Source organism: Protopterus annectens, chromosome 3.part0, assembly GCF_019279795.1.
Source record: "Protopterus annectens isolate FY-2018-M chromosome 3.part0, PAN1.0, whole genome shotgun sequence".
Classification (NCBI taxonomy): domain Eukaryota; kingdom Metazoa; phylum Chordata; order Ceratodontiformes; family Protopteridae; genus Protopterus; species Protopterus annectens.
Window position 1 is genome coordinate 1196206221 of NC_056731.1, and position 25803 is coordinate 1196232023.

General features: G+C 41.6%; 1 protein-coding gene across 1 annotated transcript in view; it reads left to right on the top strand.

Moving 5' to 3' along the window:
* LOC122797021 (dynein axonemal heavy chain 5-like) overlaps nucleotides 1–25803 on the top strand; it is a 374439-nt gene that overhangs the window by 284229 nt on the left and 64407 nt on the right. Inside the window, exon 10 of the mRNA XM_044065790.1 lies at nucleotides 3544–3697. Coding sequence (XP_043921725.1) covers nucleotides 3544–3697 — 154 coding nt within the window. The remainder of the gene's footprint in view (nucleotides 1–3543; nucleotides 3698–25803) is intronic.

Genomic DNA, 25803 nt, shown 5'->3' on the forward strand with positions numbered 1-25803 from the left:
ATAGATGCAAAATTTTGGTATTATTTAAACTGAAACAGAATTGCACTCAATACAGGGAGCAAAATTAAAGTAAAATACCAGCAATACAGGCAGCTTAAGTCAGGTCATGAGGAGGACTGAGAGCTGGTGGAGTGAAGCAGGACAAAGCTGATTTGGAAGCAGAGAATGAGAGGCATGCATTGCTGCTTCAATACCTGAATCCTCAATGATGTTCAGAATTTAAGTCCAGAAAAATTTACCTCAAGGAGAAGAATGTCCCAGCTTGACCCTCTTGCAGGATGACCCTCAAATAGAAGAATGAGTTGGCGGCTAGAGAAATAAAACTAAAATATAGGAATTCCTCTTTTGAAGCAAGTTTAACTCACTCTGATACTGAATAAACTTTGTAAGTGAGGAAAGGTTTGTAGAGAAACAGTTAGATAGTGGATTAGGCCTCTTCAACAAACTAGCTAAAAGCAGCTCAAGTGTAGATACTTAGTATGAAGCATCCAATAACCTTATTTGAGTGTCACTCTATGCAAGCTTAGCGAAGTGCTTTCATACTGAAAAGAGTTTAACCCATCTGCCAAGTGCCAAGCTGCCCACGAGGTGGAGGACACTTCAGCAGGAGTGCCATCTTGCTCTTGAGGTGGAGGAGTCACTAGGATATCAAGGCGAGGAGCAGTTACTAAACAACTATAAAGTTGAATGATCAGCCTAGCACATCTTGCACTGCAACAGCACATCTGGGAGTTTCTACAGAGACAGCTGAATATTAGACAGATACTATAGGAAACAGTTAGGACAGAGATTAAAACTTGTGAAAATAGTTTGATTACTGCAGGGACCCCCAATTAAATTGTACTGGACAGTGGTAAAATCTTATCAAAAATTAATGATCTTTGTGAAACATCTCCAGCAGATAAGTGCTTTTACAAAATTACTACAAAACACACCCTTTTATTTACAATTGTTTTGTGGTACCCAATGCTAATACAAAAAAAATTATTTTGCTGAACAAACAATCTTACTGCAAATAAGACATAACAATTGAAAGAAAATACAAAAAAAACAAAAAAATAAAAACCAAGAAAATAAAAATAGAGCAAACAAACCAATTGAGTTTAAATACATCTCAAAATATCACATGACATGCAGCCCAAAGAATCATGTGACAAAATAAATAAATAAAACAACATAAAAAACTTCAAGTAATAAAACTAATGCATAGAAAATGAAGTGCATCAAGAACATACAACACATTGAACATATCAAACAATAATAAATCTAACAATATAGTTTAGTTTGTTGCAATTTAATGAGGATGGGTTTTAATGTAACCATGGAATTTAATCCTGGTGGATGGTCAGCAGCCAATCTAAGGATCCATTCATATTCCTTAGTCTCAAGCAAATTATTACTATCCCCACCCCTTAATGATATATGTACATTGTCTATAACTCTAAATCTAAACCTATGGTTAGAGCCATGTGCAATTATATGTTTAAATAAAGCATTCTTAACATTAACTCATCTGATTTCTGACTTGTGTTCAATAATACGTTCTTTAAGCTTCCTTGTTGTTTTGCCCACGTAAAATAACGTTATTATTGTTTGATATGTTCAATGTGTTGTATGTTCTTGATACACTACATTTTTTACGTATTAGTTTTATTACTTGAAGTTTTTTATGTTGTTTTATTTATTTATTTTGTCACATGATTCTTTGGGCTGCATGTCATGTGATATTTTGAGATGTATTTAAACTCAATTGGTTTTAGTGTGTGTATTAGCATTGAGAAAGGGTTAAACCCAAAAGCTTTGCTGTTTGCTGTTTCATAAAGGTGGTTTTTCTCTACGAACTGTGTCTTATTTAAAAAAATTGACACAGCTTTCAAAGTGTTGCACCACTCCCCAGAAATTACTAAATGCCCATCATTTTCAGTGGTTCCCTCCAGCTATTAAAGATATTGTTTGTATATTGGCAATCATCTCTATAAGCAAGTTATGTGCCTGTTGTTAAAGGCATCACTTTAGACAGTTTTAGACATAATATATGAAAAAGCTACAATGTTCCTGACTGATGCAAACAAAAGAAGTGTGCTGTAGAGTACAGAGTATGGCTGACTACACCCTTGGAGCTATGCAGAGGAAAACAATGATTTCTCTGAGACCTCTATTGATTCAGCAAAGTATGAGGTAGGTAGTACTGTATGCATATCTGTAGACTTTAGAGACAGCATGCTAGTTGACAGTTTCTGTGAGAATACCTAGGTCTTTTACAACCTTTTCTCCATTCAGTTGCTGAAGTTTATTGGTATAAAATTATGGAAAGGATTCTTTCTAAATGCATGTATGTTGCATTTTTCACTTTAATAACAAAGTTATTCCATTAGCACATTTTTGAGTGGTGTCAAACCCCTTTTGCAATGATATGATGTCAGAAGCTTAAGAATTTTAATTCCAAGTTTGTAGTCATGTACATAGTTGGTAACCATGAAGATGAAGTCATCTTTTGATATCTGCAAAAACAAAATATTCTAGTTAGTAGTGGCCCCAATGTAGAGCCTTGAAGGACCCCATTGATGAGTGGGCAATGTGAAGAGAGGCCCCCCAGTCCTAGCCTATTTCATTCTGTTTTGCAGTGAGTTATGCAACTACATAGATAGATGAATAGACAGACAACTTGTTTAACGTTGAAGCAGCAAAAGTGGATCAGTTTGAAAGGTTGCAGTTATAACTAGTATTAAAAAAAGCCAAGTTGGAAAAGAAAACTGAAAATTCTTATCACTTACTATATGTAAACATGCCAAAAATATGGCTTGAATTCACATAATACAATGTCACATACACAATGAACAAGTTAACTTTCCAGACAAGGGTATTGTTTATCTTTTGTTTGTTTGTTTTACTTTGGTCAGTTAGTTGAAAAACTCATTCTACAGTCATGAAATTAAAAAAAAAAATGCACATAATTAAATTTGTCTGACATAAAAGATTGAGCTAGCAACAAATTATTTGAGTACCACAGTTTTTTTCTGATTTTTAAGGGTATTAAGGCAAACATGCTTTAATTGTAAAAAAACAAGTACATGTGCATGTAGCAAAGTGTGTTCTAAACCTCAGGAAGTAGGGTCTTTCTAGTCGTACAAAACACGACTCACAAAGAAACTGTATTTCATTTTAAGGCTTACATTTTAATGATAAGCTTTACTAGCTTTTATTAAGTGAAATTAATTGAACAATCATCATCAGTACCTGGTAGAAGGATCCCCTTAAAGTCTACGCTATTAGTATGTTCATTAAGTACTCTGCTGTAGCTACAAGACAGTAGGATTCACTTAAGTAGTCTCTGCACGTTTATGTTTTCAGAACATTTGAGTCTAACTTAGTGCATTTTTTATTACTGCAGCAGATTTTGAGGATATCTAGTAAACATTTTCTGTGGAATATAATTAATTTATAACTTGGTCTGAATAAGCTACTTGTTGAATTAATCAATGTATTTTACCATAACTTATTATTGGCTATTTTTTTGAAAAATGTAAATATATTATGTTATAGGTACAACACACCATTTAAAGCACAGATACAAAAATGGGTGCAAAACCTGTCCAACACCACAGATATCATCGAGAACTGGATGACAGTACAAAACCTATGGATTTATCTAGAAGCTGTCTTTGTGGGTGGAGACATTGCAAAACAACTTCCAAAGGTTAGAATACTTGTGCCATTCATCATTCCGTTATTTGTAATGACTAAGTCTGCATTTTAGAGAAAAGGACAATTATGCTTGGTTTAGTTACTTTACTCAGATTGCTCATTCCTTGAATGCACAATATTTTGTGACATTTTCTGAAGGAATTAACTTTTACTCTGTTTGGATCTTTCTGCCTATAAGAGTGTAGAAATATTGCTGTCACTCAGATTTTTCATCTATTTATTTTCTAGACTGTCTGATATGGAAGTAATCTATAAATGGCACTTGCAAAAGGTTTTCAACAGCCGGTATATGTACCTTCCTAATTTCTTTTCCTGCCATACAGTACCGTACCACAGAAATTAAGAAACTTAGTTTTAGCTTAATTCTGAAACCATATTGTATTTATTTAAGTTGCAATAGTTATTTTTTACTTTAGGAATTTAAGTTGCAGGCGCTCAAACAGGTTAGTCTATTACCACAAACAGGAGATGAAAACATAGTAACTATAGATGTTCATCATATTGATCATTGTTGCAGTGGCCTTAGCTATATGGGTTTTATCCTGCTAAGGATATAACAGCCAGCCAGCTTCCAAAGCTTCAGGGCACCTTCCATGTGCCCAAACATTTAGACAGCTCAAGCTGAGCTGACTAAAATACAGGTTCAGGCACCAAACCTTTCAAAGCTTCCCTGCTGCTGAAGAGGGCACTCTTCTGCTGGCTTTTGAGGACTGGATGTCAAATTGTGCTGTTCCGTTGCTCGGCAGATAAGTTCCCTTTGGGTAAAAACATTTTCCATTTAATTTTTTATTATTTCCTGTTAGGAAAAGTACTTTTATGTTAGGAATATGTGTTTTTAATAACTAACACATGGCTTAACTATACGTGTTATGTTGTCCTATCTTGCTTTCATTCTTACAATGATGGGTTCAGAGCCAATTCTTGGCTCTGACTCGGCTGAATACATAGCTGAAAGTCTCAAACTTGGCTTGTGGCAAGTAGGTATCCCACAACGCAGTGGTGTAATTCCCCAGATCTTGTTGGCTGCTTTACGAGATTGGATGCTCTCATCTTGGCCGTGGCTAAGTTGTGACAAATTTCTTATATTTTTCCTGTATACTGTTCTGTTTTATTATAGATAGCTTAGTATTCAACATATTTAAATCGTTGTGCCCTTTTTTTGCACTATAATTCTATAATTATAGTTATATTCTCTTTGACGCGACTTTGGCCGTCACATAGTAAGCCTATCTGTATCCCTTGTAGTGGTTGTTTTTTTCTGTCTAGTTGTTAAGTGGCTCATTTAAGTTAGAGAGCTCATCACCTGTTTTAGTTAGATGGCTTTTGTTAGTTGTTGTCTTGTCTGGGAAATAGATCCATTTGAGTTAGAGGCCCTATTTTCTCCCTAGTTGTCTGTCTCCTTCGTGTTTCCCATTATAGAGTTGAATAGTCATATAGTTCAATAGTTGTATAGTGATATAGTTAGAACTTTCTTGCTGTTGTTTTTTGTGGTCTTATCTTTATTACGTCCAAAGACCCAAAAGAGAGGGAACATAAGCCTTTGGGCTTTAAAAAATGCCAGAAGTGCTCACAAAAAATGACCATCACAGATGGACATGTTATATGTGTTTATTGCGTTGGTGCAATTCACCTACAAGATTATACTTTTTGTCATTCTTTCAGTGCAAGGGCACTTCAAGAAAGGAAAAACAAGTTGATCCTGAAAGGGCTCTTAAAGCCAACTTTTGAGGAAGCTATACATAGTTCTTCCTCTTCTTCTTCTCCTTCTTCCAAAAAGGAAAAATCCCAGAAGAGACATTAACCTGCCACATCGGCTCAGTTGGCGCCACCAGTCAAACTGCCAAAAATATCTAAGGCCACTACCTCCTCAGCTCTACAGTCTTCAAAGCCGTCCAGGTCATACTAATTGACAAGCCTGGTTCTTCGGCTCCAAAGTCCTCGGAGCCGCAAGATACCTCTTCTCGGAGCTGGTCCATGGATATTTCACCGGTTTCTCCAACACTATGATCTCCAATTCTGCACAGGTCTCGCTCTCCATCCATATCTTCCGGGTCCACCAGGAGCTTATGGGACGATGACATCGAACGGGTGTTGTGCAGACTCCTGAAGTCACTGGCATTGACTAAATTATTCTCTGCTCCCACCCATTTGGTCTCGGAGCCTACTGTACCAATTATACCCACTGTTGTTCTTTGTCCCAGCCAAGCTGGACCTTCGGAGCCAGAGTGCTTGGTACCGCTTACTGTGGATCCGTTGGTTCCGAGACTCTCTTTGGTGTTCATGGAGCCAACTTCTGCTCCGACTCTCTCAGTGCCGTTCAGAGAGTCTGGGAGCTGGCGCCAAGGGGGGGGGGGTGGTTCTCGGCCTTAATCTTCTTCGGTGCTGAGTCTACCCCTTGGAGCATTGGCCCAGGTTAGCTCGGCTCCTACATTGGCCTTGGTCCGATCTCATTGGTTCCAGTGTCTTCCTCTGTCTCCTCAGAGCCGAGGAAGTATTTGGAGCCTGCGGGATCCACCATTGAGCTGATGAGGAGTGTGTTGTCTACCCATTCAGCGCCACAGAGGGATACTAGCACTCGTCCCCCTAAGGCACCGGCTACTGTCTCGGCACCACCCATTCCACAGGACAGCAGAGATCCAGAGCCTCAGAATCCCTCAATGGGCAAGCCCCTCTCCTCCGAGGCCTCCCCAGAATATCCTTCTGAGGAGCCACCTCGGAAGAGAACTTGCAAGAGGAAGCATGTAGACTCCCCAGATGAGTCTGTCACTTCAGACACTGACCTCGATGAGTTGGAAGGGTTCCCACAGTCGTCCTCTGATGATATCTCATTTGCAGATATTCTAGAGATCCTGAAGCAGAGAGGTGGCTGGCAGGCCACCACCCCTTCTGATGAGCCGTCAGTGTACCTGAAGGCTTTTGGGTCTCAACCTTCAGCCTCCTGGGTGTCTCCTTCTTTCGATAAGCTAATGGACCTGGTCAGTCGAAAGGAGTGGGAGTCACCTGACACAATGGAACCAGTCCCTTGGAGACCAAACAAATTCTTGTTAGCTCCTTCCGGAAAGGATTTCCTTACTATGGGGTTACCCGTAAATGCTATGGTGGTGGCAGCAGCCACAAAGAAGGAACTTTCAGAGACTTCCTCATCTCTTGACTCTTGAATGATGGACAGATATGGGAAGTGTGTCTTTTTGTCAGCGACATTTTCACTACAATCTCTGCACTACCTATCTCACTTTACAAGGCTACAAAGAGATCTCCTGAAAGAGCTAGGAGATACTTTGAGAGGTACTTTAACTGTAGGGGTATATTAGAAGGTCTCCTCCCAGCTGTCCACCTTAAATTCCATCGTCAACTCCTCGATGAGGCTGATATCCTACGCAGCAGATGGAGCAAGCAGGGCAGCGGGTTCTGGAGTTTCCCTTAGGAGACACTCCTGGATGTGCTTGTGCAATTTTGCAGAGCCCTTTAAGTCTACTTTAACTAACACCCCTTTTGATGGTTCCTCACTCTTTGGACTCAAAGTAAAAGGCACTCTAACCCAGTGCGAGCAGGAAGGAAAAACTCTCTCTGCTGTTGGAGTACATTTTTCCGTACCTTCAAGACCTTATCCTAAAGGCCAGAAGTGTGGGAAAATGGTTCAAAAGATCCCAGAGATATTTCCAGGATGCACGGGGTGATTCCTTCCCCAGGGGTAGAGGGGGAGGCAATAACAGTAGATGCCACCCCAGAGGCAGAGGGGGCCTGCAGAACCAGGGTGACCGTGATTCCTTTCGTGGATGCCCTTATCAGTGCTCCTGAAAGGAGGCCCGACTGCTCTACTCTGGAGGCAGTCAGGGGACGTTTATCCATGTACCCAGAAGTCTGGCGTACTATCACAGGAGACAAATGGGTACTAAAAATAATATCTAGAGGATACTCCATCCCATTTTTCAATCCTGTTCCACGGACCAGAACAAGCCCAGATGTTCCACCCAATCTAAGGGAGCAAGCAACTATAGAGATTCAAAAGTTGCTGCACAAAAGAGTCATCCAAGAAGTCCCCACAGACCAAATAGGATTTGGAACTTACTCAAGATTCTTTTTTGTGCCAAAAAGAACAGGGGACTGGAGACCCATATTAGATCTAAGCAAATTAAACAAATCTGTCAAGAAGTCAAAGTTCCGAATGGTGACACTGCAGTCTATACTTCCCTTTTTAGGGAAAGACGATTGGATGCGCTTGATAGACCTTCAAGATGCTTACTACCACGTATAAATGGACAGGACATCAAGAAGGTACTTAGCTTCTGGCAGGGAGCCAGTCATTACCAGTTCCGAGCTCTGCCCTTTGGTCTCACTACAGCTCCAGAGTGCTCTCCAAATGCATGGCAGTAGTCACGTCTCACCTGAGGCATCTAGGATTCTGAGTGTTTCCCTATCTAGACAACTGGCTTCTGTCTGCTACCACCAAGCATCTACTCCAACAAGCCAGGGTTCTAACTATGGACATTTGCAACCAACTGGATATTACAGTCAACTTTCAAAAATCTGCCTTGTTGCCCTGTCAACATATTACATTTATAGGCGCAGATCTGGACACCATTTCTATGATAGCACGTCTTCCAACAGAAAGAGTTGCAGCACTCAAACAGCAGATATGTCATCTCCTTCCCAAAACCAAAGTGAAAGCAAAGATAATTCTAAGATTACTAGGAACAATGGCTTCCACAATAACACTGGTTCCTGTTGCCAGAATGCACATGAGGATCCTTCAGTGGCTCTTGTTCTCCCAATGGTCACTTCAAGAGCTTCCGATGTCTCACCTAATCAGAATAACAGAATCATGCAAGAAAGACTTAAGATGGTGGATGCACTCCACTCATGTGACCATAGGGAGACCCTTTGTTCCACAAGAAGCCATAGCTACGGTGACCACGGACGCTTCCCAGATGGGGGGGGGGCATTATCTGGAAAGAACAGTCCAAGGTACATGGCAAGAACATGAGGCTCACTTGCATGTAAATGACCTAGAGATGAGAGCAGTGCTTTTTGCATTGCAAGCACTTCATGATTCTCTCCCTGGAGAAACTATTGCAATACATTCAGACAATATGTCTGTGGTTTGGTACATAAACAAATAGGGGGGAACCATATCTTACCCCCTTTGTCAAGAGGCCCTGAGAGTTTGGCAATGGGCAGTTTCTTCCCAGCACTTTCTAATAGCAACGCACATTCTGGGGAAGTCCAACATGATAGCAGACAGGATGAGCAGGGCAATATTAATGCCTCACGAGTGGTCTCTGAATCAGAATATAACGGAAATGATTTTCCAAACATGGGGTCTGCCTTGCTGCAATTTGTTTGCCACTCTCATGAATGCCAAGTGCAGCAACTACTTTACCCTTATCCCCCCTCCGGGGGAGACACCGAGAGATGCACTTGCTCACGATTGACCCTCGGGACTTCTGTATGCTTTTCCTCCATTTCCTCTCATACCCAGAGTCATTCAGAAAGCACAGTACTTGGGAAGCAGGATAATTCTCATTGCTCCTTACTGGCCTCGCCAATTTGGTTCCCCTTCCTTTGGCCTCATCTTTAGGAGAAGCCTTGGACTCTGGACCCAGTTCCAGACCTGCTGACACATATGTCAGGGGTGCTTCATCCTTCTCTCCACACCCTGAAATTGACAGCTTGGCCGCTCCACTTCCCAACTTAGTCAGGCTTCACAATTTCACTCCTACAGTTAGACATATCTTAATGTCATCTCATAAAGCTTCCATTAGAAAACTGTATTATAGCAAATGGAAAAGGTTTTCCTTTTGGGCTCAAAACAGGAACATTAATCCCTTTTCTGCACCCATCCATTTTATTTTGGAATTTTTGGCGGAACTCTTCCAGAAAAGTTCAGCTGCAGCAACCATCAGGGTTCAACTCGCTGCAATATTTAATTTCCACATTGGTGATTCTGCCTCCAACTTAATGTCACCCATGTTGTGTAGAGCCTTCTTGAAAGGTGCCTCCTTGTTAAGAACTCCCTTTAAGGAGCCCCTTTCTCCTTGGGATTTAAATTTTGTTCTGTCTCACCTGACTTTACCAGCTTTTGAGCCCGCATCTTCTTCAGACCTCAAGTTCCTTTCCTGGAAGACTTTGTTTCTGGTGGCTATAAAATCTGCTAGAAGAGTATCAGAGTTGCAAGCTCTTTCTATTAAACCACCATATTTGATTTTTCATAAGGATAGGGTATCCTTACGAACGAATCCATCTTTCTTACCCAAAGTCTCTTCTCCAAATAACATAAATCAATCTATAGAGCTTCCAGTGTTCTTTCCTAATCATAGCAACAAGGCAGAATACAAATTACATCAACTAGACGTGCATAGACAACTCAGATTCTATTTGCATAGGACCAAAAATTTTAGAAAATCTGACCAATTATTTGTATCCTTCTCTGATGCAAAAAAGGGTAGCTCAGTTTCCAAAACTACTCTTTCTAATTGGCTTTCTAACTGTATTACATTCATCTATACCACAGATCACAGAGATTTACCTTTCAAAGTGAAGGCTCATTCCACTAGAGCAATGGCTATGTCATCTGCCTTTCAAGCCAGAATTCATATGGATAATATTTGTGCAGCAGCTACTTGGACCACTCCTCATACTTTTATCATGCATTACAAAGTGGATTTAGCCTCCAGGGACAGGGCCTCCTTTGGTTCCACGGTGCTTAAATGTGTACTCATGTGAGCCACTCAAGAAAGAGGTGCTAGGGACGCTGTCCCATCATTGTAAGAATGAAGGCGAGTTAGGACAACATAACATAACATAAAGAAGTTATGTACTCACCATAAAGTTCCAATTTTGTTGTACATCTCGCCATTCATTCATTCATTCATTCCTTCCACCTGCCAAAGACTCCTTGTGGACCTGGTGAATGTTTTTACTACCTTCAGGAGTTCTTTGTTTCAGTTTATTTCTCTTTCTATTGAGTATAGTATATATTTGTGTGTGTGTGTGTGTGTATATATATATATATATATATATATATATATATATATATATGTGTGTGTGTGTGTGTGTGTGTATGTAGTTTTCATTTCATTCAGTAGTAGCAGCAAACAAGATCTGGGGAATTACACCACTACATTGTGGGATACCTACTTACCACGAGCCAGGTTTGAGACTTTCAGCTATGTATTTAGCCGAGTTGGAGCCGATAATCGGCTCCGAACCCATCATTGTAAGAATGAACCGCGAGATTGACAACAAACATGGAATGTTATGGTGAGTACATAACTTCTTTTTTTAAATAGGAGTGCACTTTTGTTCTTGCCAGTTTTAAAGGTGTTTAAAACTGTTTAGAACTACTTTTTCTGTATAGAAGCTGTGTTCACTTTACTTTTTGGAGCTGACAAAAGTGTATTTAAGTGCTTTTTACTGCTTTTTGATTGGGGAAAAGTGACTTTTAACGATTTTTTTGTTTTTACCAGCTTGTATGCATTTCCATTGATATCTAGGGTACTAATGAATATTCAAAAGGAATCCCCCAAGATCATTGTGGTAACTTCCTTCTGGCCCAGGCAACAGTGGTTCTGCCTTCTGGAATTGGCTATGGGCAATTAACACAAGTTTCCTCACAGACTGCATCTATGTACACAGGAACAGGGGTGTTTGATACATCCCAGTCCCAAAATTTCAATTGACTGCCTGGATGATAGGGTCTTAATACGTTTTATACAGCTCTTTATTGAGGGTGTGCAGCAGGTACTAACTAGGCAAGAAATCTTGCTACCAGAAAAATCATATATAAGCAAAAGAAGAGATTTTTTAATTGATGCCGTCAAAATAACCGGCGCCCATTCATTATACCACAAGAGGAGTGGTTTCTGGCCCAGAAATGATAGTTTATTGGCCATTTGGGCAGTTTTTCCATCTCTTTCAACTTTCTGGTTTAAAAGCCCATGTTTGCACTTGTTTCCCTCTTTTCTTGTAACTAGTGTAGTCCAGATACAGATTTGCTGTATCCAGGACTGTTTATATGCTTCTGAGCAGTGCCAAAAAGTCTGCTCTTCAATTTTTCCCTTAGATCTGCTAGTTCTCTCCTCTCCAGCACTTTTACTAGCTTATAAGTCTAGCACTTTACCAGACTTCTTGTAGAAAATATCATAAACACAAAAGTGCTACCAGCACAAAGCCTTCTACAAGGAAACAGCTTCAGTACTTATTATTAATGCCCACCCCTCCAGGCATGTCTAAAGGTCAGTTCCCTATGCTTTCTCATATTAACCTGGTGAACTTGGGCATCCTGAGACAATGTAGCAACTGCCTCATGTTCATTGACAACCCTCTCCTCTTACTTCCCAACACTCAGACTTGTGAGAGATGCAGTTATATATCCAAATTGGAAGCCACGCACTCTCCAGCTAAGACCGGAATAGATGGTCAAGAGGAGAAGATCAACACTTGCACCACATCACATGGAACATACAGCCCTCCAGAACACACACCAGCAGTGCCTTCACATAAAAACACAAACCACACACCCACCTACGTGGAGGCTATCAATAAAAATCTACCCAAACAGCAGAGGCCTCCAAGGCAGTAATGCACTCGACCACCACAACACAACACTAATCACAAGATGCATAACTCACCTAAACAGTGTGTCACTCAACCAAAGCCTTCAAGGCAAAACAGCATGCCAAACACACTAGTCATAGATGACTTGATAGTGAGGCACACTGATGTCCCACTCACTAGGTTGAATAAGGAAAATGTAACAGTCAGCTGGCTGTCAGGTGCCAGGATCCACCACATAACGCATGCACTCAGGTCCCTCAACAACAGGTACAAATATGACTCAGTAATTGTACATGTGGGTGTGAATGACCCGAGATGTACCTCCCAGGACTACATGAAAAGAGACATGGAGGAACTCTCGGATTATGTAGCCCAGGCGGGTATAATCCTAGCCCTGAGCAGCATCCTACCATCACCCAGAATGATACCACAGTACAAGCAGAAAATGATTGATTTCAACAATTGGCTAAGTTTCTGGTGTCATTCCAAGGAGATCCAGTATCTCTCTGCCTGGGATGACATGATTGACAGACCTTGATGCTTTGGCAGAGATGGCCTGCATCTGTCCTGGGTTTCTGGATACTGGCCAAGGCTCTTGCCACCCCTATAGTGCCTTTTTTAAGCTGTGTTCCAAAGACCAAATTACCACCATAACAGCTACAAACAAATGCAATCTGAGGCTCAGGCTGCTCAATACTAGAAGTCTAAATCTCAAAATGCACTCACTCAAGGCACTCCTTAAAATGGAGAACAATGACATTTGTGCTGTAACAGGGACCTGGTTCAAAGCAGCAGAAAGCACCCCTGCACTACCAGGCTATAACTCCATTCCACACCTTTCGGTCCCAGAACTTGGACCGAAGCTCCAAAGGCGGTGGTGTTTCCATATTCATAAAGGATGTGCACACCTCCAGACTGGTAGCCCAGCATAACCCATTAGAGATACTTCAGGTGCAGCTAACACTGGGTAAGACAGAGATTCAGGTTGTAGCCTGTGTAGGTCCCCAACCATTTTCCAAGACTCACACTCCACGTTCCTAAGCACCCTGGAGAATATTAGGGTCCAACCTAACACACTCATACTGGGTGACTTCAACCATCCCTCCATTAACTGGAAAAACTAGTCATGTACCAATTCACTTGCCCAACATTTCCTGGAATTCATTAATTCCAATGCCCTGGACCAGCTCGTTCGTACCCCACTAGAGGTAGCAACATCCATGACCTGGTCATTACTAACATGGGCGACTGTTGCTTTACACCAGTAGTCAACTCCTCCCTGGTTAGATCCGACCACAAACTAATCACCTTGGAAATCTACCCCCCCACCCCCCCGGAAAGGTAACCACCATGAAAAACTTCTCCAGAGCTAACCTTGGGCTCCTAAAAACAGAGGAGTCTAATTTCACGGCACCCATGCAAATGGAGAATAGTTGCATGACTGCCAAATCATATACCAATGCACTGTATGAACACGTACACAAATGCATGGCTCTTGCCATACCCAATAGAACCAAGACACTCTCCTCCAAAAAAAGGAAGCCAATTTGGTGGTCCCCTTCCATAAACAAACTCAACAACAGAAGGAAGAAACTGATGCAGAATAAGGTGAATTCCCAAGACTGGAAAAACTGCCTTATCAGCCTTAACAAAAAGTTGAGATCCCTCATCAAATCCTCTAAAGCTAGCTATGAAAACAGAAATTCTATAGTTATGTAAAGAATCTCCATGGCAGTTCCCAGAAATCTCCATGGCAATACCCAGATTTGCTGTGAGCTGCTGCACAATGATACCTCCTATACCAAGCCAACAGATATTGCCAATATACTGGATGACAAATTCAGTGCCATCTATCCCCCCTAAAGGACCAGTCACAATACCAGTAGATTGCCAGGCACTCAGTATTACTGCTGCACAGGTTAAAACAGCACTGTCCAAGGCCAAGAATACAGCTTCTATGGGACCAGACAATATCCCTGACTGTGTTCTACATGAACTACAGAAGAAACTGGCACCACTCCTGTGTGCCTTGTTCAATCACAGCCTCACCTCAGGTTTTGTCCCTACCAAATGGTGCACTGCTACAGTCATCCCTCTCCACAAAGGAGGAGCGACTACAGACCCTGGGAACTATCACCCCATTAACCTAATGAGTGTATATGCAAAGCTATGGAACGCATCATCATGGACCTAATAAACAAGGATATAGGGAATATCCAAACTCTGGTTCCCACACAGTTTGGTTTTGTGAAGGGTAGATCATGCCTGCTTAACCTGGTCACCTTCTGAGTCAGTCACCAGAGCTGTGGATGAAGGCAAGGTGGTTCATACAGCCTATCCTGATCTAGCCAAGGCCTTTGATACCATTCCCCAGTCAGGAATCATAGAAAAACTCACTAAGCTAGGCATCAACCCCTATATCACTAGGTGGGTTGCAAACTGGCTCACAGATAGAACCCACAGTGTAAAAGTAGCTTACTCCAAGCCAGACTGCTGACCAGTCAGGAGTGAAGTCCCACAGGGTTCAGTCCTGGGTCCTCTCCTGTTTGGTATTTACTCCTCTGAAGTCCAGGTCAATAAGAAGGGACTCTGGCTGACAAAGTTTGCAGACGATTGCAAGTTGGGAGCTATTATAAACTCCCCAAGTGATGCTGGACATCCTGCAGAAAGGCCTCACTGAGACCAACAACTGGTGTCAGAACCATGGCCTTAAGCTCAATGCCAAAAAATGTGTCGTCATCTCATTTGGGAAAAACTCGGTTCCCAGGAATTACCACATCAATGGTAGTCCACTGAACACAGAAGATGTTATAACAGATCTGGGTACACAGGTTGACACCAGCCTCTCTTTTGACCACCACATTGCCACTGTGGTCAGAACGTCCTTCTATCTGGCACATCTCATTACTAAGGGTTTTGCATCCAGGAAGAAAGAGGTCATTGTCTTCCTCTACTCTTCCCTCATTAGGCCAGTTATCGAGTACAATGCCCCATTTGTCATGTACCCAACTAGACACCTGCAACAACTGGAGAGGCTGCAGAAGTACGTCACAAAGATGATCCTAGGCCTTAAACACTTGTCCTATATGGACAGACTCAAAAAAACTCCAACTATTCTATGTCTCATATCGCCTACTTAGAGGCGATCTTTCCTTGACTTACAAAGCCATATCTGACCCAGCTCTGTTAGAAATGCTACATCTAAAGAAATCCCAATCCTTCCACACCACACTCTCCAGAGACCTCAACCTCATTACCACAATCAACAGAACATGCTGGAGGGACAGGTTCATAACCCAGAGGCTGCCGATGCTATGGAATAGACTTCCCATACATGTCAAACAGAGCACCTCACTGGCCCATTTCAAAAGAAATCTTGATGAGTGGATGGTCACTCCAGTGGCTCTCCTTGACAGAGACAGTGGGAACTAATGTCGGGTGGCACGATGCCAGGGTAATCCTATGGGCTAGGCTTGTAAAGACTCCAGGAGCATTAGCGTAGTACACCCCTATGATCCTATTAGTGTTTCTCTGATTTTGCACTGTTGGTGTGAGTAGCTTTCCTATGGACTATGTCACTCCTCTGTGAAGGTTAATTTGTTGGCCATTTCAGCATGTCTGCTAATGGAGTTCCTTTTTCAATGCATTCTCACATCAATATGTCTTTGAAAGGAGTATTACTTAAGAGACTTCCAAGAAAACTGGCGGCTCCTCCTTGGGATCTCAATTTTGCATTACAGAAGCTAACACTTGTTCCATTTGAACCAGCGTATTTGGCAGACTTGAAGTTCTTAACATGGAAAACAGTTTTACTAACTGTTCTGACTTCTACAAGAAGAATATTTGAATTGCAAGCTGTTGTGATGGATCAACCTTATTTCGTTTTCCACAGAGACATAGTTTCCTTGAGAATTAATTCTTCCTTTATGCCTGAAGTAGTATTCCGGTTTACTTTAAGCCCACTTTTCCATCTCACTGTGTTCTTCCTTGAACTCAAAAATGAGGTAGAAAAGATGCTTCATACATTGAATGTCCACAAACAAGTCTGGTACTATCTTTACACAACAATTTTTTTAGAACTTCTTATCAGTTGTTAATTTCTTGTTAAGGTAAGAAGGGGCAATGTGTGTCAAAGAAGACTATTTCTAAATTGTTGTCTCAGGCAATTACCTTTTCTTATTCCCATTATTCCCACTGCAATAAAAATATTCCTGGCAGAGTCATGATGCATTCTATTAGGGCTTTGGCTTAATATATGTTTTTTGAAAAGGGTTGGACTCTAGAAGTTTTCTAAAGCAGCAACTTGGTCCCATGTACATTCTTTTACAAAACATGACAAGCTAGATTCATAGGTTGGTAATAGGCTATTGGCACTAGGGTCTATACAAGCCTAGCCATAACAATTCCCTGGATATTTCTTCCCACAATATTTACTTCCCTGGAACACTGTCTAGCAGGATGACTGACATGATCTCCAGGGTGAATTTCCTATCTCCCATCCAATCCTCAAGGTTCCTTTTGAAGAGGGCCAAGGAGGCGCTCTGCTTGACATGTATGTGCAGTCTTTTCCAGAGTATTGGGAGTCTCTGGGTCAGGAACCTATCCCTCCAGCATGTTTTGTTCATTGTGATGACAAGGTTTAGATCCCTGGAGCGTGTGGCTCTGAGGGATTGGGATCTTTTTAAGTGGAGCATGTCCAACAGCTCAGGGTTTGACATGGCCTTGCATGTTAAGCAGAGATCGCCTCTGAGTAGGCAATATGCCACAGAGTATAGCTGGAGTTTTTTTAGATGGTCAGTATAGGGCATTTGCTTTAGGCCTGTGATTCTTTTAATGAGATATTTCTGCGGCCTTTCCAGCTGTTGCAGATGTCTTGTGAGGTACATACCAAATGGGTCTAATGAGGGGTGGCTACAGTGGTACAATGACCTCCTTTTTTCTGGATGAAAAGCCCTTAGTGATGAGGTGTGCCACATAGAAGGATTTCCTGACTGTTGTGGTGATGTGGTTATCGAAGGTGAGACCACTGACCACCTGTGTCCCTAAGTCTGTCATCACACTTTCAGTGTTTAGTGTACTGCCACCTATATGGTAATTCATGGCTACATGTTTTTTCCCAAAGGGTTAACTGTACATTTCTTGGCATTAAGCTTGAGCCCATGGCTCTGGCACCAAGCATCTGTTTCTGTAAGGCCCTTTTGTAGAATATCCACATCATTTGGGGATTCAGTAATGGATCCCAGTTTGCAGTCATCTGCAAACTTTGTTAGCCAGAGTCCCTTAGTGTTGGCCTGTACTTCGGAGAAGTAGATGCCAAACAAGAGCAGTCCCAGGACTGAACCCTGAGGTTACTCCCCTTGTCACTTGTCTGGAGCTGGATTTGGAGTCGGCTACTTTTACAGTCTGGCTACTGTCAGTAATACATTTCTAATTCTATTCTATTTTATATTTTATATTCTATAATCTATCTGGAGATATACAGAGCTGAGTATATTTTTCTGTCACTTCAGAGTTGTTTACTGGTAATTGTTTGACTAATTTTATATAATTGCTTCCTGACTTCAGAGTTATGCACTGTTATTTTTGCTTCACTGTATAGTTTTTCTGATCGCTGCTGAATGTGTTGGTTTTCCCATACCCACCCTCCGTATTCCTGTGTTGTTTAAATTTGGAGGCTTTTGCAGTTGCCCGCCCCCACTGTATATTTGATTTGGGACACTCCCCCCAGTCCCATCTCTTTACCACATTCTACCTAGTAGACTCCTTCTGCACTTGTTTTTAGTCATTTTTAATTCAATTGCATTTTTTAAACTGCTTGGTCTAACATTGCTACATACTCAAGTGTGCTAGCTTGCATTGCATTTGAATTGTTTTTACTGCTATTTTAGCTACTTTTCTGTATATATATATATATATATATATATATATATATATATATATATATATATATAAAAAAAATATATATATATATATATGTCCTTTTATGGAGGACATCGACAACTCAACTCACAGACACAATGTACAACCAGTGAAATCATAATCACACCCGACATGCATAAATACGCTGTGCCTACCATGGTTTAGTAAGTGTGGCAGTGTCATGCAACCATGGTAGGCATGAGTAGCGACTTTTGCATCGGGTACCCTGTAAACGCCCCCGTATTTTATGATGTCGGATCACTCACTTGTCAGTGAAGGTCGATTCATGTTTTTTTGAGTACCTCAACTCTATATATATATATATATATAGATATATATATATATATATATATATATATATATATAATATGTATACCTTTCCTGTAACTAGTATAGTCCAGATTCAGATTTGCTGTATCCAGGACTGTATGTAAGCTCCTGAGCCCCCCAAGCTTTCTGTGTTGGAGGGAAGCCTTCTAGCTTATCAGTGGGAGTGGTAAGCACTAGGTAACCTATCTACCACATAAGGAGTGGTTCTGGTCCAGAAATTGTAGTTATTGGCCGTTTGGGCAGTTTTTCCATCTTTCTCAACTTTCTGATTTAAAAGCCCACATTTGTACTTGTTTCCCCCCTTTCCTATAACTAGTTTAGTCCAGATACAGATTCTTAGTTTTAGCACTTGATTTTGCTTATTTGTGATCAGCACTTGTTCAGAACTTGTAAGCAGTAAATAGCCTACTAATTACTACAGCACTCAACCTTCCTCATTACCTAGAGGAAAACAGTTTTGGTACTTACTTTCCTCACTTGCTTAGAGAAAAACAGCTCTTGTACTCACTTTCCTCACTTATCTAGAGGAAAATCGTTTTTTATTCAGGCATGTCCAAGGGTCAGCTCCCAGTGTTCTCTCCTGTCTATCTGATTAATCTGGGCATCTTGGGGCAATATAGAAATTGCCTCATGTACACAGACAACCCTCTCCTCCTACCACCCAACACTACAACCTGTGAGAGATGCACTTATCTAGCCAAACTGGAGGTAAAGCTCTCTCCAGTCAAGACTGGACTTGACAGTCAGGAGGAGAAGGTAAACACTTGCACCACACCACATTCATCACATAGTCTCACTAAATCTACACCACCAAAATCCACACATAGAAACACAAAAACATTTGCGGAGGCTCTCAATAATAATCTGCTCAAGCAATAGAGATCTCCAAAGCAGAAATGCAAGCAACCTCCACCCCCCCAACACAACCCAAATGACACGTAGCCCGCAGACTCAGTGTGCCACTCAACCACAGCCAATAAGGTAAAACAACGTACCCAACACACTAGTCACAGGTGACTCTATAGTCAGGCACACTGATGTCTGACTCACCAGGCTAAACAAGGAGAAGGTTACTGTCAGCTGCCTGTCGGGTGCCAGGATCCGCCACATAACCCACGCACTCGGGTCACTCCACAACAAGTACAAATATGACTCTGTCATTGTCCATGTTGGTGTGAATGACCTGAGACGTACCTCCCTGGACTACATGAAAAGAGACATGGAAGAGCTCTCCGATTTTGTATCCCAGTCAAGTATGACCCTAGCCCTGAGTAGCATTCTGCCATCACCCAGAATGATGCCGCAGTACAAGGACAAAATGATTGACTTCAACAATTGGCTAAGCTTCTGGTGCCATTCTAAAGGGATAAAGTATCTGTCTGCCTGGGATGACATGGTCAACAGACCACGATGCTTTGCCAGAGATGGCCTGCACCTGTCACCTCTGAGATTCTGGATACTGGCTAAGGTTCTTGCCACCCCTATAGTGCCTTTTTTAGGCAAGGTTCAAATGACAAATTCACCACAGTAACAGGAACAGGCAAGCAAAAACTGAGGGTGATGCTACTCAATGCTAGAAGTCTAAATCTCAAAATGCACTCACTCGAGGCACTCCTTAAAATGGAGAACATCGATATCTGTGCAGTGACTGAGACCTGATTCAAGGCTCCAGAGAGCTCCCCTGCACTACCAGGCTATAACTCATATCACACTTTTCGGCCATGTAACCTGGACCAGAACACCGAAGGCGGAGGCGTGTCCATATTCATTAAGGATATCCACACCTCCAGGCTAGCTGCTCAGCATAATGCCCAGGATTTCCACTCCTCTTTTCTTGATGTACTGGAAAATATTAGGGTTCAACCAAACACCCTAACAATGGGTGATTTCAGCTACCCCACCATTAACTGGGAAAATTACTCATGTACCAACTCCTTCGCTCAACGCTTTCTGGAATTCATAAACTCCAATGCCCTGGATCACCTTATCCACACCCCCACAAGGGGCAACAATATCCTAGATCTAGTCATTGCCAACATGAGTGACCGGTGTTCCACACCTGAAGTCAATGCCTCATTGGTCCTATCCGACCATTAGCTAATTACCCTAGATATCCACATCCTTCCCCCACCCCCCATTAAGGAAACCATGGTAAAAAGTTTCTCCAAAGCCAACTTTATGCTTCTTAAGACAGAAGTGGTGAACTTCATGACACCCATGCAGATGAACAATACAGTTACGACTACTGAATCCTACACATTTGCACTTTATAAGCACTTACATGAGTGCATGGATCGTGCTATCCCAAACAGAACCAAGATGCTATCTTCCAAAAAAAGGAAGCCAATCTGGTGGTCCCCTCCCATAAACAAACTGTACAACAGAAGGAAGAAACTGTTGCAAAAGAGAGTAAAATCCCATGAGTAGAGGAGCTCCCTGGTCAGCCTTAGTAAGAAACTGCGATCCCTGATAAAATCCTCCAAAGCTAGTTACGAAAACAAAATCGCCACTGATTCTAAAGACAACCACAAAGTATTCTATAGCTATGCCAAGAATCTCAATGGCATTACTCAGATCTGCTCTGAGTTACAGTACAATTGCACTAAATATACAGACCCAACTGATATTGCCAACATCCTGGCAGATAGGTTCAGTGCTAACTTTACCCCCCTCTCCCCCCCTAAAGAGCCCATCTCTATACCGGAAGAATGCAAAGTTCCTGTAATCACGGCTGCACAGGTAAAAACCACACTCTCCAAAGCCAAGAAAACAGCATCCATGGGACCAGACAACATCCTAAGTTGTGTTCTACATGAACTACAGAATGAACTGGCACCCCACCTAAGTACCATATTCAATCATAGCCTCACCTCAGGCTTTGTGCCTGCTGAATGGCACACAGCATCGGTTATCCCACTCCAGAAGGGGGGAGCCACCATGGACCCCGGGAACTACCTCCCCATTAGTCTGATGAGCCTGGTCTGCAAGGCCATGGAAAGTATCATCATGGAACTTATAAACAAAGACATTGTTAATCTCCAAACTCTGGACCCCACACAGTTCGGGTTTTTAAAAGGCAGATCATGTCTCCTAAACCTGATAGACTTCTTTGAAGCAGTCACCAAAGCCGTAGACAATGGTAAGGTGGTTCACACAGCCTATCTAGATCTTGCCAAGGCTGTCAACACCATCCCCCACTCTGGACTTATATAAACTCACTAAACTAGGTATAAATCCCTATGTCACAAGATGGGATGCCAACTGGCTCACTGACAGAACCCACACAGTGAAAGTAGCAGACTCCAAATCCGACTTCAGACCAGTTACAAGTGGAGTACCACAGGGTTCAGTCCTGGGTCTTCTCCTGTTTGGTATCTACTTCTCTGAAATACAGGCTAACACAGAAGGTCTTTGGCTAACAAAGTTTGCAGATGACTGCAAACTAAGAGCCATAATCGAAACTCCTAACGATGTGGACATCCTACAAAAGGGCCTTACTGAGACAGATGTCTGGTGTCAAAGCCATGGCCTCAAGCTCAATGCCAAAAAGTGCATTGTCATCCCCTTTGGTAAAGCCTCTGTACCCATGAACTACAACATAGGCAGTAGTATACTTAACACCGAAAGTGTGATAAGAGACCTTGGGACACAGGTGGACAGTAGTCTCTCCTTTGATAATCACATCACCACAGTAGTCAGGAAATCCTTCTATGTGGCACACCTCATCACAAAAGGTTTCTCATCCAGAAAAAAATAGGTTATTGTTCCCCTCTACTCATCACTCATTAGACCCATTATAGAGTACAACGCCCCTTTTGGTATGTACCTCACTAGACATCTATAACAACTGGAAAGGCTGCAGAAATACCTCACAAAGAGGATTACTGGCCTCAAACAGATGCTCTATGCAGACTGTCTCAAAAAACTCCAGCTTTACTCCGTCGCATATTGCCTATTCAGAGGTGATCTCTGTCTAACATACAAAGCTATGTCAAACCCAGAGCTGTTGGACATGCTCCACCTAAAGAAATCCCAATCCCTCCGAGCTACATGCACTAGGGACCTAAACCTTGTCACCACAATAAACAGAACATGCCGGAGGGATAGATTCATGTCCCAGAGACTTCCCATACTCTGGAATAAACTACCTATCTATATCAAACAAAGCTCCTCATTAGCACTCTTCAAGAAAAATCTTGATGACTGAATGGGAAATAGGAAATTCACCCCGGGGATCACCTCTGTGGCTCTGCTCGACAGTGGTACAGGAATATAATTTTCTTGGGTGGCAAAAGCCAGGGTAGCCTTTTGGCTGGGCTTGTATAGGCCCCAGGGCCTATGAACCTATTTGGGAACTTATCGAGTGACGTAGGGATTTATGCCCAGCTTAGTAAGTTTATCTATGATTTCAGAGTGGGGGATGGTATCGAAGGCCTTGCCGAGGTCCACATAGGCCTTACCCTCGTCCACAGCTCTGGAGACTGATTCCAAGAAGTCAGTCAGTTTCACTAGACAAGATTGGCCTTACACGAACCCAAACTGGGTGGAGTCCAGTGTTTGAAGGTTGCCATTGTCTTTGTTTATAAGTTCCATGCCCTTGCAGATCCTTCCTTAGGTCTAGGTCAGGCTTTGCTAACACCATTCCCCAGGCACTCCTGGATGCTTCCCCTTCTACCTCACAGATATTATAAGCTATGGTAATATGCCCATAAAGTTTAGGCTACTGCAACAGTGAACACTATGATGACCATAGTACAGTTTTGTAAGCACACTTACCGTAATAGTAGGTGTTGGAATGATCAGTTAGAAGTTGTTACTCCCTTTCTTCATCCCCCTTTTATGTTTTATATGCCAGGGTGTGGATATTTGTTTTTTGTTGTTCCTAGCAATGTCCTCTCAGTGCTTAGTTTCTGTCTCTCAGTTGGCATGAATGCTCTGAAGGGCTGGGCACCTAAACCTGTCTTTAGTTAGGTTTGTAGAATGTGCCCGGAAGCTTTGAAAGCTGGTTGAGTGGCTGTTCTATCTTTCCATTTATTTCTATGTAATTTGCTCCTTTCCTTTTCTGAAGATCCCTTTAATTTCCATTTTCAAGTAATTGCCTTTTGCAGCCAACAGAATTAAACAAAAAGTGCTCTTTGAAGTGCGATTAAGTTGGACTTGAAATATTTGTTTCTTTCTTTTCCTTGGACAGTTTTTCCTTGGACAGTAATCAGGGTTGCCAGATTTCCAAACAGCCAGGTAGGGACAAAAAAAAAAAGTCTCTTACGGCAAGTGAAGACCAAAAAAAACAAACAAAAAAAAAGGTCTGTTCCACATTAAAGAACAGTAGCTCTACACTAAGCATGGAGCTTCTCATGTTTAATGCATTGCAGTTCCGCATTCAACAGAAGTAGCTCCGTGTTTAGCGATTTTTGATTAGCCCGTATACTGGCATACGGGCCAATTATAAATCGTTAAACATGGAGCTACTTCTGTTTAATGTGGAACACAAGAAGCTCCGTGTTTAGCGATTTTTGATTGGCCCGTATGCCAGGGGCTAAACATATAAAAAGGGAAAAGATGTTCTGGCAAGAGGACAGGAAAGAAAAGGAACAGTAAGGAGGAAAGAACTTTGAAAGGACTTTGAAATGGTTAGGAAGTTAATTTACATAATGAATAGTGAGACAAGATGATGTTTGGGGGAGGAAGGCAGAAGAGATTAGTTACAGTGGGGTTGGGGCAATAGGTAGATTCTGAAAAAGAATGGGGAGGATAGCACAAGACAAAAAAGTAGCCTGTAGTAGAGAAGAGAGGTTAAATAGCTTTACTAAATAGTGGTGTTTTTTTTTTTTGTATATCTGTAAAGATATATTGTATATCTATAAAGTCAGTAGAGAGAGGAGGTAAGGGATGGAGAGAGCAGAATATCCATTATACTTATTGCACTGTCACATTTATGGTAGAGCAAATGATCCAAGTGTGGGTCGAATCAAGCAAAGAGGTTAAGGTTCTAGAAGAGGAAGGTGAACCTGTAAATTAGTATATATATTTTTTTTGGGGGGGGGGAGATTTGGCAAGAGAGGAATATAGTGCTAAAATGACAAGATAGGAGGTTTAGCTGGCAAAGGAACCAAGGAAATGGCAGCAAAAAAAACTAGAAAGGGAAAGGTAATAGAATGGGAAGATGCCAAGAATGTATTTGGACTGCAGGTTAGAGACTGCCTTCCCTATCAAGGATTGATATCAGAGTATACCTATCAAGAATTGATATCAGAGTATAGGGAAAGAGAAAGAAATAGGGGAGTCTTAAATGAAAGACCAGCACTGGTAGAGTTTTTAATAGAATCGGGAACAGAAGCTGACGTTAAAAAAGGAATAGTAGAGGATATAAAATATTGCATGATAAGTGTAAGAATCAATCAGAGGAGCTTAGAAAGGACTGGGAAGAGAGATTAGGCAAGCAGTTCAGAAAGAAACAATGGGGGATATATGTAGATCTCTCAGATATGCAAAAAAAGTCTCGAAGATTTAGGATCTCTGCCTGAAGTGTTTACGTAGGTATTGTTATACCCTAAGTAGACGCCAAAGAATTTTTCCTCAGGTGGATAGCAAATGTTGGAGGTGTGACAAGGAAGAGAGAGACAGTTGGGAACATATATTTTGGGAGTGTAATGGGTTGGCAGACTTTGGGGAGTTCCTTGCGGACTGCTCTGTTGGGGATACTGGGTTAGCAGATAGGACTGACTCGGGAGATGATTTTTTTGTGGTATGATACAGGATCAGAATTGCCTTGCTGAGCCTAATTATGGTGGCTGCCAAAAAAGCAATTCGTAGAAAACAGAAATTAAAGTCTAAACCAACTTTACCTTGAAGTAGTGAATATAGTAACAGAGATAAAACAACTGGAATTGGGATCTTTAGAAAAGGGAAGGAGCAAACTACATGGGAAAAATGTGAATTGTAGGAATAATATATGTAGAGAAGGAATGAGGTTTAAAAGAAGTCAGGATTTGAATGAGCTGTATAATGCTTAACTAACAGTGACTGGTTAGATTATAAGTGATGTATAATGTTTGCAACTACAGTTGTTTCAGTGGTGCTTATGGTGCATATTGTTCGCAACTAAAGTGGTGTTAATGTTTATTTTTCATTTATGTAAATGTAAGATTGCCTATGTCATATACTATAATTTAATAAAGATGTTTTTTGTTTAAAAAAAAAATAGGAGGTTTAGTAGGAAATATAGCATGGGGAATGATGGGGGCAGATGAGGTTGAAATGAAAAGTAAGACAGGATGACGGGGTGTTGGTATT